We start from the raw sequence: 13,536 nt of genomic DNA, 5'->3' as shown, positions 1-13,536 counted from the left end.
GAAAGTGTTCATTGACAAATGACATATATATATATATATATTTTTTTTTTTTTTTTGAGATCTTTTTACAACTTGGATGGCAGCTTTGCAGTAGACCTTGATTCTGCCATGTGATAAGATGATGTGGTGATTTCAATGTTAAATAAATAAGGGATGTTTAGATATGCCATATATCAATTTTCAACTTAATTCTAACAATATATCTCTCCGCGTGACTATATATGTTAACAATATTTCGATTATAGTTTTGAATTTTAAAACTCTATTTTGTACTACATGGTAATAATTTCATTTGCGATAAAACTTAACATGTTAGCAAGGGATTTTAGGATCGATCTACACCCCATTGTGATTGGTAATAATTTCATTTACGATAAAACTTAACATGTTAGCAAGGGATTTTAGGATCGATCTACACCCCTCTATGATTCTCCACCAAAATGCAAAGCCAAAAGAGAGACGGCTCCAATACAAAAGGAGGAGAGAGAGAGAGAGAGAGAGAGAGAGAGAGAGAGAGAGAGAGAGAGAGAAGCTTTGGTTCCACAGAGTGGCCCAAGTGGGAAGCAGCAGCAGCCCAAAAATGGTGCCCACCACCTCCATTCGAGTCAAAAGAGAACCCTAAGTCCCTAACACGGCAGCACGACTGTTCATGCAACATTGAAGTTTTATATGACTATTGCGACGGTTCAATGTATAGGTTAAAGGGGACCCTTTGAAATGGCACTATCCTTTGGAATTCACATTCTAGGGATTATTATCTCTTGTATTATGTGCTAACATTGGGCGGAGAGAATTTTCTCCACCTCTAGTATGAAGTTTGAAATGTCTTTAACACTATTTCAAGATCCTTATCCGACCTTAATTTTGATTCTTTTTATTTAAACCCTAGAGATGGCGGCACAAAAGTGTTATTCCAAGATTTTGAGAGTAAACTACATTTTTTCACAAGAAAATAAAGAGGAAACGAGTTTATTCACATGCATTCTAAATCCATAATCTATTCTGAAAATACATAACAAACATAATTTAAGAAATCAAAATTCTTATTTTAAACTTTAAGGACGGCAATCCGAGACAGTATTTTGTTTTCTTTTTCTGTTTTTCTTCATGTGTCTCAAGACTCTGAACCATGGTTTCAATTATCAGTGTCATATCTGTTGAGATCGATCCCTGATTCTTGACCGATCTGAATCAGTTACCAGTATAGTTTTAGGGGTAAAACAGTAAATATATATATATATACCTTTTAAATATAGCAAGGAAAAAATCGACCGATACACACTGTAGCAAAATGAGTTTGTGATGAAAGTAATATATAAGTAGAAAGTGAAACATAATATAGCATAAACACATGTTCTGCGTTTGGTAGTCATTTTGTTTCAGAAACTACGTTTCGTGTCAAAATCACAATTTGCCATTTCTACGTAAAAATTCAATTTTGGAATGAAACTCAAATGTGGAACAAGGTTATCATATTCCTACATTTCTTGTACTAGCCTTTTTTTTACCCGGTTTGTTAAAAAAAAATGGAAAGATGAACCGTAGACATCAAACAGAAGATTTCATTTTCTTATTCCCATAAAACAAAAAAACGGTAGAGATGTTTTTTCGAATGATTACCAAACGCAGCCATGGTCTTTCTTTCTTCTTCTTTTTTTTTTTTTTTTTTAAGCTAATTAATGAAGGGTATACAAGCCTTTCAGCCTAACTAGTCATGCAGGTCCATACTGATCCCTCAACCATATAGACTGTGTCACATCAAGGTTGAATGAGAACCATTCAAATTTCACATAAAGCAATGAAGAACGATAAACACCTCATGTGAGTGGCCCGAAAAAAGTAAGAGGAGTCGTACTTGAAGCCACATTCTTCTTGAGGCAAAGATCATAAACACATAATCAACAAAACTACTAATTAAGTGACAAATGCAGGCGTTTACCAGAAGAAAAAAAGATACAAATACAGGCCACATTTTGGACTGATAATGGTTTATTAATTCTTGATCAATTTTTTATGAAGTAGAAGGACGTACATTAATGGACTTAATTAGAAGATTTTTATTTATATATCTTAATTATGTGGATCTGGACTGTACTTATTAGGAAGAAATAGAAAAGGATTAATCTCACTAACTTCCAATTATGATGGACTGGACGAGACATTAGAACTCAAAATCACTGACCTGTTCATGAATACACACGCTCATTCAAGCCATTAATTAAATTAGCTCTTCCAAAGGCATGCATGTCTCATGCCTTCTAAAGGGTTGAATGGGGCTATCTTGGTTTTAACACCTCTAATTAAAATAACCAAACAAATGATGCATGTGATCCACACTAATGGAATATATATATATATATATATATTTAGGGGTTTAGAATTAGATTCTGGAAATAGATTCTTAAATGTCATTATATTTGGTTATCTGCCGGTGGATACTTGACCCATCATCCTGGAATTATATTGATCAGTTTTGTTTGGTCAAACAAATCAATATTTTACAGAGGATTTGGACCTCGGATTGTTTGGGTCCAGTGGTTGGACTATTAATCAGTTAAGTATTTATGGTCAAACCAATGTTCTGACCTTGATTGTCAACAAATTAAAAAACCATTGGACCTGGTTTGGTCTTTGGTCCGGTCCAAACAATCTGAACCTGATCCAATTATCTGGTCCAATGGACCTTTAGAATAATGCACTGAGTTGAACAACCCCGAGTGATTATCCTTTACAGTGAGTGCAGTGATGCAGTGAGCATCAGATGGCTGAGAGCATTTAGGCACACGCCTCGAGGTCCTCTCAGCCATTCGATGCTCACTGCATCATTGCACTCACTGCAGAGGATGTTTACGGGAATAACCCCTCCCCCCTCCAATTCTAATCAGCAAAAGCTTTGCCAGTTTTGGATGGGTTTATGAGTTAAGAAAACATTTATGAACCATTAATCATGGATGTGAGTACTAGTGTCACGGGCTATCCTCCGGCCGCCCGCTGCGTAAAGCACCAGGGTCCAAATATTGATAAGTACCTTTTACTGCTATGGAAATCAAACCTGTATGACGATATCTCTTATTTTTTAATGAGGGTTTTCTCTTTAACCCTAGGTTGGAGTTAGGGTTTGTTGAGCTTTCTTAAAAAATTATGAACACTTCTACTGTTACTTAACTTACTTAATTCCATTAATTCAATATAGCTATTTAAAACTTCTAAAATTAACAATGAGAACACAAATAAGAGGAAGAGGGAAACAAAGGCACTGTTTGACAACATTCATAAAAACGCTTTTCTGTGTTTTCTTATTCTTAGAAACGGAGAAATGAGGTAAAAAGCGTTTGATAATCTTGTTTTGTTCCACCCGTTTTTAGAAACATAAATAGGAATTTATGAAAATTTATGTTACAAGAAATGATTGTGACGTTTCTAGAAACAAGTGAAGGCAACAAATTATGGATTTGTGCCTGATAAAAAAGCCCAAAAGTGAGAAGCGTGACTCTTCTTACACTCAAAAGCAATGGAATTTTTTAAGCTAAAAAATGAGGAGCATGTTATCAAACAATGTGCGCACAAATCGATTCAAGAAACAGATTTATCAAACACCTAAAATTCTATTTTTATTATTAAAAATGTGAAATTTTGTTTCTATTGTTTTTTAATACAAAAACATTAGAAACATTATCAAACGATGCCAAAAAGACTTCTTATGGATAACAGACATATATGCCATTGCCTTCACCTGCCAATGTGAAACTTTGGGTTTTGAAGGTTTCTACCGGGACACAGCCCCAAATCAACATCCCCCACCGTGTAAGGCATTTATGTCTTTCATGTGAACTCTAGGCCTCGTACCTAAATATACTCACTAAAATTTGAAAGGAAGAAAAAAACTGTTACTGTGCTTGAACCCTTGAAGTAAGTGGTGGTTGTGATTTGTTAAAGGGTCATGTCTTTTCAAACAAAGGTCAGAATGACATTAATCTGTCTAATCTAATCAAGAAAAGCTGTTAAATTCTTAGAAAGACATATGGGTTTGGATCATTCCATTGGGTCAACATCAGTAGAGTAGAACTCCACCAATTTCCAAATAATTGTGAAGTAAGTATGCTAGGGGTTGTGGCATGTTAAAATGTCACCTCGGATTGTAACTTGGGGTGGTTCAGTTCACATTGTAGTTTTAAATGATGGGGTATGATGCCTTTTATCCTGTAATTTCCAAAAATGGGATGATTTCCTAAGGACTATTAAAAGGGTGAAGGCCTGAGGTCTGGAAGCTCAGGGTGGTAATCCTCGAGAGTTTTTTTTTTAAGATTATATGAGTGTCTCAATAAATAAATTATATAGGTTAAGGTTTTACTATATATTTGTAACGATAATTTTTTTATATAATTATTTAAGAGAGGCGATGATTTTTTTTATATAATTATTTAAGAGAGGTATGAGAATAAAAGATTGTATCTCTATTCTCTATTGATAATAGAGTGAACTCATCTCATCATGAATGTAATTTTTTTTTTTTTTTTTATCAAATCACATAAATCTTTGTATACGATTATAAAATTGTTTCCGGATATCAGAAACCAAACAAATCACTATATTGTCAATAAAACTGGTTGAATTGGACCGACTGAAAACCATTTCAAATCCTAGTTTGGACTAAACAAATACAACTGATTTTGGAAGAAATTTTTAGATAAAACCTATTCATTTGCACGGTCTTCAAGAAAGTTATCAAAATTTAATTAGATTCATCCTAACATAAGTGGCCAACACTTGGGGTTTCTTGGGTTCATAAATGTATTTTGAATGGTTTAAGAAAATTTCAAACGTTGATAAGTAACACGTATTAGTGTCAACAATTTCCAAAGCCAATTGCCTTGTAGTTCTTGCAAGGTACAAACAACCCTTCTCTTGCACGAAACCATTGGTAAACCCACCGTTTTGTCCACATTAAATCCCGGGAATAACACGCAAACACAGAGAGAGAGAGAGAGAGAGGTTTTCCCTTTTGTGAAATTGGGTTGTGTTCGTTTTCTTTGGGAAGTGAAAATAAAAAATGATATAGAATACATTATTTCTTGGAATGTATAAACTAGTGTTTAATCTTAAAATTCTTAATTAAGAACCTACTCCCAAGTCCCAACACGCAATGAAGTTTGGTTTCCTTGATATAGCATTGACCAGTCACTTGATTTAGGTGAAGTAGAATATTATATTTGGACACAGAATGAATGTCCATGGATACTCTTTTCAAAACTTTATCTTGGGATAGGATTCATTCGCAAAATTGTCCTTTGTAGTGAGTGCGGTTGTGTAGTGAGTATCGAATGGTCAAGACGACCTCCCGACGTGTGCCCAGATGGTCTCGACTATCTAATGCTCACTACACCGTCGCACTCATTGTAGAGGATAATCATCTCTTCATAGAGTTTAGGACCAGAGAGTGATCTCATAGCGGTGATGACCTCGAGATGTGTGTTAGGGGTCCCTCTAGTTATGTGATCACTCTGATCTTAAGCTCTATGGATAGAAATGGGATCTTAAATATCAAGGAGAAAAATAAATTAATGCTCCTTAGTCATGCGGCCTCTACAACCAGGTAGAGGATGGCAAGTGATGCCCCGTTCTCTTGAAGTTCAAAAAGCTTGCCTTTATTAATGCCTATGTATGCCCACTCATTGGCTCCTATTCTGATACAAATGGAGCGTTCTTTTCTCCAAATATTAAATAAAAAAGAATCTTCTTTTCTGTTCCTTAAATGGCTGCTACAGAAGACAAGTCATGATCTCATGCCTAAAGCCTTCAAGGACTTCAACAATTCTAATGGTTTTTCAATTCAAAAGTTGATGATGTAATATTCTTTGAGCAACAGAAGATAGCAATAAAAGCCTAACTGAGTAGTTGTTTATTAGACATCAGATTCTACAGATCAGTGCAAAGGGATAGCACTTTGGACCGTTTCAGGTGAAAGGGAAAAGCATCAAAAAACAACTCTTTGATGCCTTTTGCTTAAACTCGATTGAGCATTATGTCAATACTAATAAGATCAATGGTTACTGTAATTGGAGCTGGACCACCATTGACTGATTGACATAAAAGATAAAGCAAAACCATTAGGCAAAAACTTAGATTAGTTAAAGACCTTTTTCAAAAACTCAAGGAGATATGGTTGCCTAACTTTTTAAGAAAAATATTACTCCACTTTGGCAAATTCAAGACTCAACTAGTATTTAATTTTTTCCAACCTTCGAATTTGTGTAATAACTAAACCATCTGTTTCAATCAGAGAACCATCTTGGCTAAGTCATAATCAAATACCAAAGAAAGTCAGATTTCCTTGCTCTCTACACAATTAGATGAAATCATATAACCTCTTTTTTATATGACTTTTGTGCCGCAAACAAGTATATTTGTCTTAGGTAGTTTTGCTGATGTAGTCCTTTCAATTGAGATGTTGCTTCTTCTGTTACATTTATTTTTCTTTTTTTGGCAAAAAAATCCCCATGAGCAAAAATATTAGGCCTTGGGAGCAAATGGGGAGATACAGTATCAAAGACTTCCTCCAGAAAAGGAAGATTTATCATACACCCAATAAGGGTAACACAAAGCCCACTTAGACTCTATCCTTTGTAGGTAGAGATGTTACATATTCTTAAGATTGTAAATCTTTTCACGTATATGTATATTTAGAGGAGAATAAGAATCCAGCCACTTGCATGGCTCTACGCCCTAAAACATAGGCGAGCACGAAAAAGTCCCACCCCACCCATATGCCTCTTTGTGGCCTCCCATTGGCTTGTGTGCTGCTGTGGCGGCCACACAAGCGGATACGGTTCTCTTGCCCCAAATTATATTACAATAATGTGTATAAATACACAAGAGTGTCTTCTAATATGGGAAAATCTAAACTAGGAAACTCAATATTTACACAATATTGTTGCTAACATATAAAATCTAAAATGAGCATAAAGGACTACTCATACTGTTCACAGAAACCAATTCATTGACTTGGAAAATAACCCTTTTTTTTTTTTCTTATTATACTTTATCAGTTAATGAGCTAAATTTTTGTTTAGGATTTACAGTTTCAAACATCATGGTTAATATTTTGTGTTAAGTTTGAACTTAAACTAGAACAGTGATGAGAGCAAAACTTCACAACATGCACCATTACAAGGTTCTTGACTTTGCTCTTAAATGCTTATGTTGTTCAGTGGGTCTCAGTTCTCATAATCAACCATGACTACTTATTGAACAATGGCATATGTCCTGATTTCCCTGAATCTGATGGAAAATCCATATCTTGGCAGATATCATTTGATCTGTAACCGATCTGTAACCAGGTGTTTTTGGTTGTTATAAACCCAATAATCAGGTACCCGTGCACTGACTGTTCCATTATTTGAGTCATTTGCCCTGGCTTTCGTTCAGAAAAGCAACAACTCAGTAAAATCCTCTTCCATTGCGTAAAAGTTGAGACCAAAATCTGTTTTAGAAAACAATCCCAAGTTTCCAACAAGTATGCTTAGTGAAGTTTAACACTTCATTATTTGCCTCTTGACAGTACAAATGTAGCTAAATTTTAGTCCAAAGTAAACAAAGAATTGCACAAACTCTAATTCAAAGTTTTAATAAAATTATCAAAGTGACATCAAATGAAGATGAATATAAAATACAAAATGACATCTTTTGTAATTATTGCTAGTTACTCTAGTTATCTTAAGATGAAACTGCACTGATGAGATGCTTGCCTGATCCTGGTCGCATGGGCTAACCCCATGTACTACCACGTGGCAAATAGTGACATAAAAGTCAGAAGAGGAAGGGAAGGAGGGTGTGAGGAATTAACAAAGCTTCATATCATAATGCATGTAACAACCAATATGTTAGCCCATTATGTATTAATTCAATACTTTAGGCCAGTAGAACCCTCATTTAATAGCTTATTAATCCTAGAGAGGGCACATAAAGTATCCATGGAGGATGCAATTCTAAATTCTGGCCTGCACTTGTGAGCCCAGGAAAATCCTTCACTCTCTACAGATAAGTTTTTCATGGATAAGAAAATGTAAAGAGCAACATGTTCTGATTAATTCTTTAATACTATAAAACATCATTTGTCGATGTGTAACTCCTCATCAGCAGACTTCAAGAAATTCTTTCTATTTTACCCACAATCCAAAGCTCCTTGATCAAGAAATTAAGAGAAATAAATTGAAATTGAAATTGAAATCAAACCAAACCAGACCTTAATTAGCAGAAAGAAGGGAGCTCGGCAGAACAATACTATATAACCAACTGTATACAACGTATGGAAACTAGAAGCATCCTTAAGCAACAAACTGAACCTCCCAAAGGAAAATCCAATTACAATCCCAGCTCTATGTCTGCAACAGATAAGCACCAGCATAAGCAGTAACCCTCCTGGTCCCTGTTTTTGGCAGTTCATCTGCTGGTGAATTTCTTGACCTCAGGATCCATGTGAACGAGATGTTCACCAGCAATGCTGAGGGCCTAGCTCCCAAATCATATCTTTATAGGCTTCATGTTCATTTTCTTTCTCATGAATAAAATGGATAATACTACATAGAAGGAAAGCCAAACATACCCACCAAATGGAACATAAGATTACAGAATTCACCACATATGGGCACCATATTCTTTTCATAAAATATAACCTATTTGGATTTTACAAGATGTGGGTAGAGGGCTTAAGGTGATAGGTCTAGCTGGACACAGCCTCAGATGGCTTGTTCATTGGATCTTGCAACCCACAGACCATATTGGCAGGGACCGCCACATCTATCATCTTGGGATATGCGAGGTTCAAATCTGCGAAAAAGAAGCGATTATTATTGTAAGTTGGAAGCGGTACCAAACATTATCTGATTGCAGTCGACAGTAACAGAAAACCATTTTTATATAGATCCAAACAATCAAAGCTTTTACTTACTTTCCATGATATTCTTGAATGTTTCCTGCCAAAATTAAATCCACAATTGAACATCAGTTGAATTCAAGGAAAACAATAAAAATAGGCAAGGAAAAAAGGGGAAAAAATCCGCATGAAAATAGCGAGAAATAATTCCCACTGTGATTTTATAGTTGAAAATCATCCTAAAGATAAAACTGGTTTAAATTCATGCCATCATTTTCCCTTTAACAAGTTCATTTGCATTCAGGCAAGAGGATGATCATTTCTCATACAACAAGGGGGGAACCATGAAAGGGAGTATCATCCCATTGAAGGAAAATAATAGGAAAGAAGCCTATACTGATTTATTTATTAAATCAAAGCAAAGAAGCTTTCTCTGAGTTACGGAGACGCTTGAGCCTCTATTGATCCACATGCTTTCTAAAAGATCATGATGGCCAATACAGGAAAGTGGATAACTACAGATTTAATAATATTAGTTGATTTCTTAAATAAATTTAAGCTGTTAAAAAGGAGGAAAAAGGACAGGAGCACAATGGGGACAGAAATTTACCTCATCCTTCGATAGACGAGGATTATAGACCATCTCCTCTCCCACAGTAGAAACCTGAAACAAAATAACTTGTGGTATAAGTAGCAAATGATAGATCTATTCCAACTTCCCCAGAGCCTCCGGTAGCACAGCCAAGACAGCAATGGGTTCTCTGCCCATGCGGGGATGGAGCGACAGAAGTTTTGAGAATCCAAGAAAAGGTCACGACAAGACAAGCCGTTTTATCTATTATTGATAGGTGTCAAGTGGAAACGTCGAGTGTGTATGCCAGCTGAGGCTTCCTAAGCGCACCGACCAATAGACTTGAAACCTTGTTCCTACATTGACCCGATCAATTGTTGATCAGGCAGGCGCCATCTATTTTCATTGTTTCAACTCTTTTGATAGCAGTCAACATGAAAAGACCAAAGCTTTCGCCCTCCCTTCTCTATCTATCCAAGGGATGGGAAGGGCAGAGGCCTTTGGTGTCCCCTCCAGTCAAGAATTGGGGCCTCACAATCACTAGCCAATATGCTTTTCTCTCATGCCTTTCTTCGTTCATGGTTCGATAATCTGGTGTCCTAGGCGTATAACTAAGAAATAATAAATGAGATGTTTCCTTACCGTGAATCCTCTGTAGTCATGAGCAGGATAAACCAATGTATCTTTGGGCAAAGTGAATAACTGAAGTCGTCAAAAGAAGGGTTTGGAATGTAAGTGGAACTCTTTCTACTTTTCTTTCATTCCTAAAGTATATACTGCACAATTCATGCATACCTGTGAATGAACTGAATTGTAGAGCTGATTTGAGCTTCCACCCTGCACATAAAATGTCAAAATTAAACTCAAATATTTATATTCAGCCCTTTCACCAACTCTTTCTTTTGCTTTGTTATAGTTCCTGTAAGTAAATCCGGTTAACTTCATCACTGGGTAAAATAAAATCAAACATCCATACCCCAAACTCTTTCTTTCCTTCGTTATAGTTCCTGTAAGTAAGTCCAGTTAACTTCATCACTGGATAAAGTAAAATCAAGCATCCATAAAAGCAGGTGCCTAGAATCTCATGGCTGTAGAAAGATAAATGCAAGGGTTACTCCGACATGTACCCCCCCAACTGCCCATCCAAGTCTGCCATGTGGCAAAAAAAAAAAAGCATGGCCTCATGACAGAATAAAAAATAGCCAAGTGTTGGACATTTGTCTTTATAATAATAAAAATAAAAATAAAATGATGATGATGATAACAATAAAAAAAAGTACAGGAACTGGTTCTCTGTCTAGGAGCGCAGCATACACCAGCACTCCTTGTGTCTATTGCTCTCCTCCCCAAAACAAGGGGTTGAGATGTCTTTTCACATGGGAAGGAGACAGACAGACACATGGGAGCGCTTGTGTTGGCCAAACTCCTAGATAGAATTCTTTTTCCCAAAAAGTATACCCTTAGTTATATATTCCAACTCTTGGTCTTTGCTGGATATCATATATTTTTATATTTTCTGTCAGCTCATAAATGAACTCTTAAGACAATTTACTTGATCTGTACAGTATTCTTCAAGTTCAATTTCCACAAATTATACGTTAAATTAAAGTTAGAAAGTGATCCTCCATATTCATGCAATAGCACCAATATATATAGCCATGAGATTGTCATTCCCCTTTGCCAAATACATGCCATACAAGAAGCACAACTTTCCCGGTAATTACATTCCACATATTACCTCCTTAAAATAATCATTTTGGGTTTGTAAATGCTCAATTTTCCTGAAGAACATCCATTAAGAACAAGTCTTTCCGTCAAGTTTTAAAACATATTTTGATGATGTAAGACCTACCTGAAAATCTGTCCTTCCACATCCACGTATCAATAAGGCATCGCCAGTAAAAGCCATCCTAGGTTGAGGCTGATCAGGCCCATCACCAGTAACATAAGTAACACAACCCAAAGTATGACCTGGTGTAGCACGGACCTGTTGAGAATACATGATTCATTTATGTCTGTGCATAATTTGTAATCAAAACTTGAAAATAAATCCTGGAGGCTCGTGTTAATGCACTATATACGGATATACCCCAGAGAAGATATGAATACCACCTTCAAGTAAACACTTTCATTTATTGTTACCAAGACAGATAAAGTCGGCCAATAAATACGAAATACCCATTAATGGATATCAAAAAACACTATGTTAACATAGCTATATAAACTCTCACAAATTATGGTGGCTAAAAATCCTGTGGTTAGGTTATGTTTCTGCTCTTCCAATGGAAGCCCCAAGCAGCCCCTGTTAATTTTGTTTTGAAAGGAGGGCATCATAATTCATAATGCAGTTAGGTGTGAAGACCCAAGAATCCCTTAGCCATCTCTTATTCTATGTGAGGTGGCCATACATGCACTATATCATGGATTTTGCATATCAATGCCTATGCATGTAATCAAATGTGGGTACCTTAGCTCCAAGGACAATATATTGGGACAGTTATAAATGAAATATTGGTCTGATGATTGGCTGGAATTTTATATCTGACAAAGTAGAAGCCCTTCATCATGGCGAAAATAGACCAATAGGAAGTTGCTCGGAAGCAAGGTAGTAACTGAAGTTGATCCTACGAAAGTGTTCAGTTGGGTGTCAGAGTAAACAAAGGTACTTGAGGATTGTTTATGTTATTAAATAAATCAGTCTTGGTCTCCATTGACACAGTTGAATCCCAATACAGAGGATAGCATGTGCATAATTGAATTTATATATAAATATTTTCTTATTTCTGACATATGACATCATCTTTGCCAAAAAGAATGAAGTAGTTTAAACTTAAGAAAGACATTAGTGAAGCTAACTCTCGGTACTGAAAGAAATGGTCACAATGTAATATCTTAAATGGCATGGAAAATTGATCAGCTAACAATCCAACCCATTTTGCGTACAGGCCTTATTTTGCATATTTATTTGATAAATATATCTTGCAAAGATTACTAAAGAAACAAATCTTGGTATAAAGCACATCTAATGGGATAATATAAGGTGAGGGCTATAATGATGTGAACTAATACTGTCGCAAACGCCCTTATCATTATGTCATGATGCTAACCAATCAAAAGGGCTAAGGTTTTTTTGTGGAACCAAAGAATAAATAGAAATCTAGATGAATCATAGCTAGCATTCAAGTTCATATCATTATATTAATCAAAAGTATACCAAAATTATCAGTCTGCATCCCTACCTCCAGAAAAAGATTTCCGAAGTATATTTTATCACCATGTTCAATCAAAAGATCTGCTTTTGAATTGCTTGCTTTTGAAATAATCGATTTCAGCCCTGGAATCTTACCCTGTCAGACAGAGTTGAAAACATTTTAACAGGAATGAAAATAATTACGACTACTACTGTATGATAGATCCACAGTTTTCATCGCACCAAGGTGAGCAACAATAGTGGCCGGCTGTCTTGACACCTAGGTTTCCTGGGTGAGGCCAAGGCGTCCAAGAAGCATGCTGTATGTTTTATCCCAGGCCATTTTTTGAGATATTTTTCAACATAAATGTAAAGACATACATTATGTAAGATTCCAAAGGTCAAACCATAGAACACAAGGGGGTAAAAGAGAGATTGCAGAAACATATAAGGGTAGAAACGAGAAATTTTTGAAATTTATAACATGCAGTGGGCAAGGTCATCAGGTTTTTGGTCCAGTCAACCTTGGAACATATGGCAAACTGGGAGCCTTGGGCCTCAACGGGCGGCTAGTTGTATAGACAATGCATTGACAACTGATCAGACATAATTAGCATTGTCCCTAATGCATATCCCTTAAATAAGTGAAAAAAATAATACAAAAGAATTCACTAACCTTTAGAAGGCCAGTTCCTGTGACATGATCAGCATGAACATGGGTATTCATAGCATAAATGAGCTTCAACCCCAACTCGTTAACAAGAGTCATGTCTCTGTCCACCATTTCGTCTACTGGGTCAATCAACTATAGAAATTTAATTCAGTCAGTATATACCCCACATTTGGTAAACAAAGAACAATGTAAAGGTAAATAGATGCATATTAAAATCAAAATCAATCCCT

The 13,536-nt window shown here is 35.9% G+C and overlaps 1 protein-coding gene across 1 annotated transcript in view; it reads right to left on the bottom strand.

Moving 5' to 3' along the window:
• Positions 1 to 8,247: 8,247 nt before the first annotated feature.
• Positions 8,248 to 13,536, bottom strand: part of LOC122058645 (persulfide dioxygenase ETHE1 homolog, mitochondrial) — a 6,428-nt gene continuing 1,139 nt past the window's right edge. The window contains exons 2-9 of the mRNA XM_042621283.1: positions 13,310 to 13,438; positions 12,683 to 12,790; positions 11,296 to 11,430; positions 10,239 to 10,280; positions 10,086 to 10,145; positions 9,483 to 9,536; positions 8,948 to 8,972; positions 8,248 to 8,826 (exon numbers count right to left, since the gene is read on the bottom strand). Coding sequence (XP_042477217.1) covers positions 8,720 to 8,826; positions 8,948 to 8,972; positions 9,483 to 9,536; positions 10,086 to 10,145; positions 10,239 to 10,280; positions 11,296 to 11,430; positions 12,683 to 12,790; positions 13,310 to 13,438 — 660 coding nt within the window. The 3' untranslated portion in view covers positions 8,248 to 8,719. The remainder of the gene's footprint in view (positions 8,827 to 8,947; positions 8,973 to 9,482; positions 9,537 to 10,085; positions 10,146 to 10,238; positions 10,281 to 11,295; positions 11,431 to 12,682; positions 12,791 to 13,309; positions 13,439 to 13,536) is intronic.

This window comes from Macadamia integrifolia, chromosome 13, assembly GCF_013358625.1.
Source record: "Macadamia integrifolia cultivar HAES 741 chromosome 13, SCU_Mint_v3, whole genome shotgun sequence".
In the NCBI taxonomy this organism is placed as follows: domain Eukaryota; kingdom Viridiplantae; phylum Streptophyta; class Magnoliopsida; order Proteales; family Proteaceae; genus Macadamia; species Macadamia integrifolia.
The sequence above is the reverse complement of the archived record's forward strand: the minus strand, read 5'-3'. Positions and strand labels throughout refer to the sequence as shown.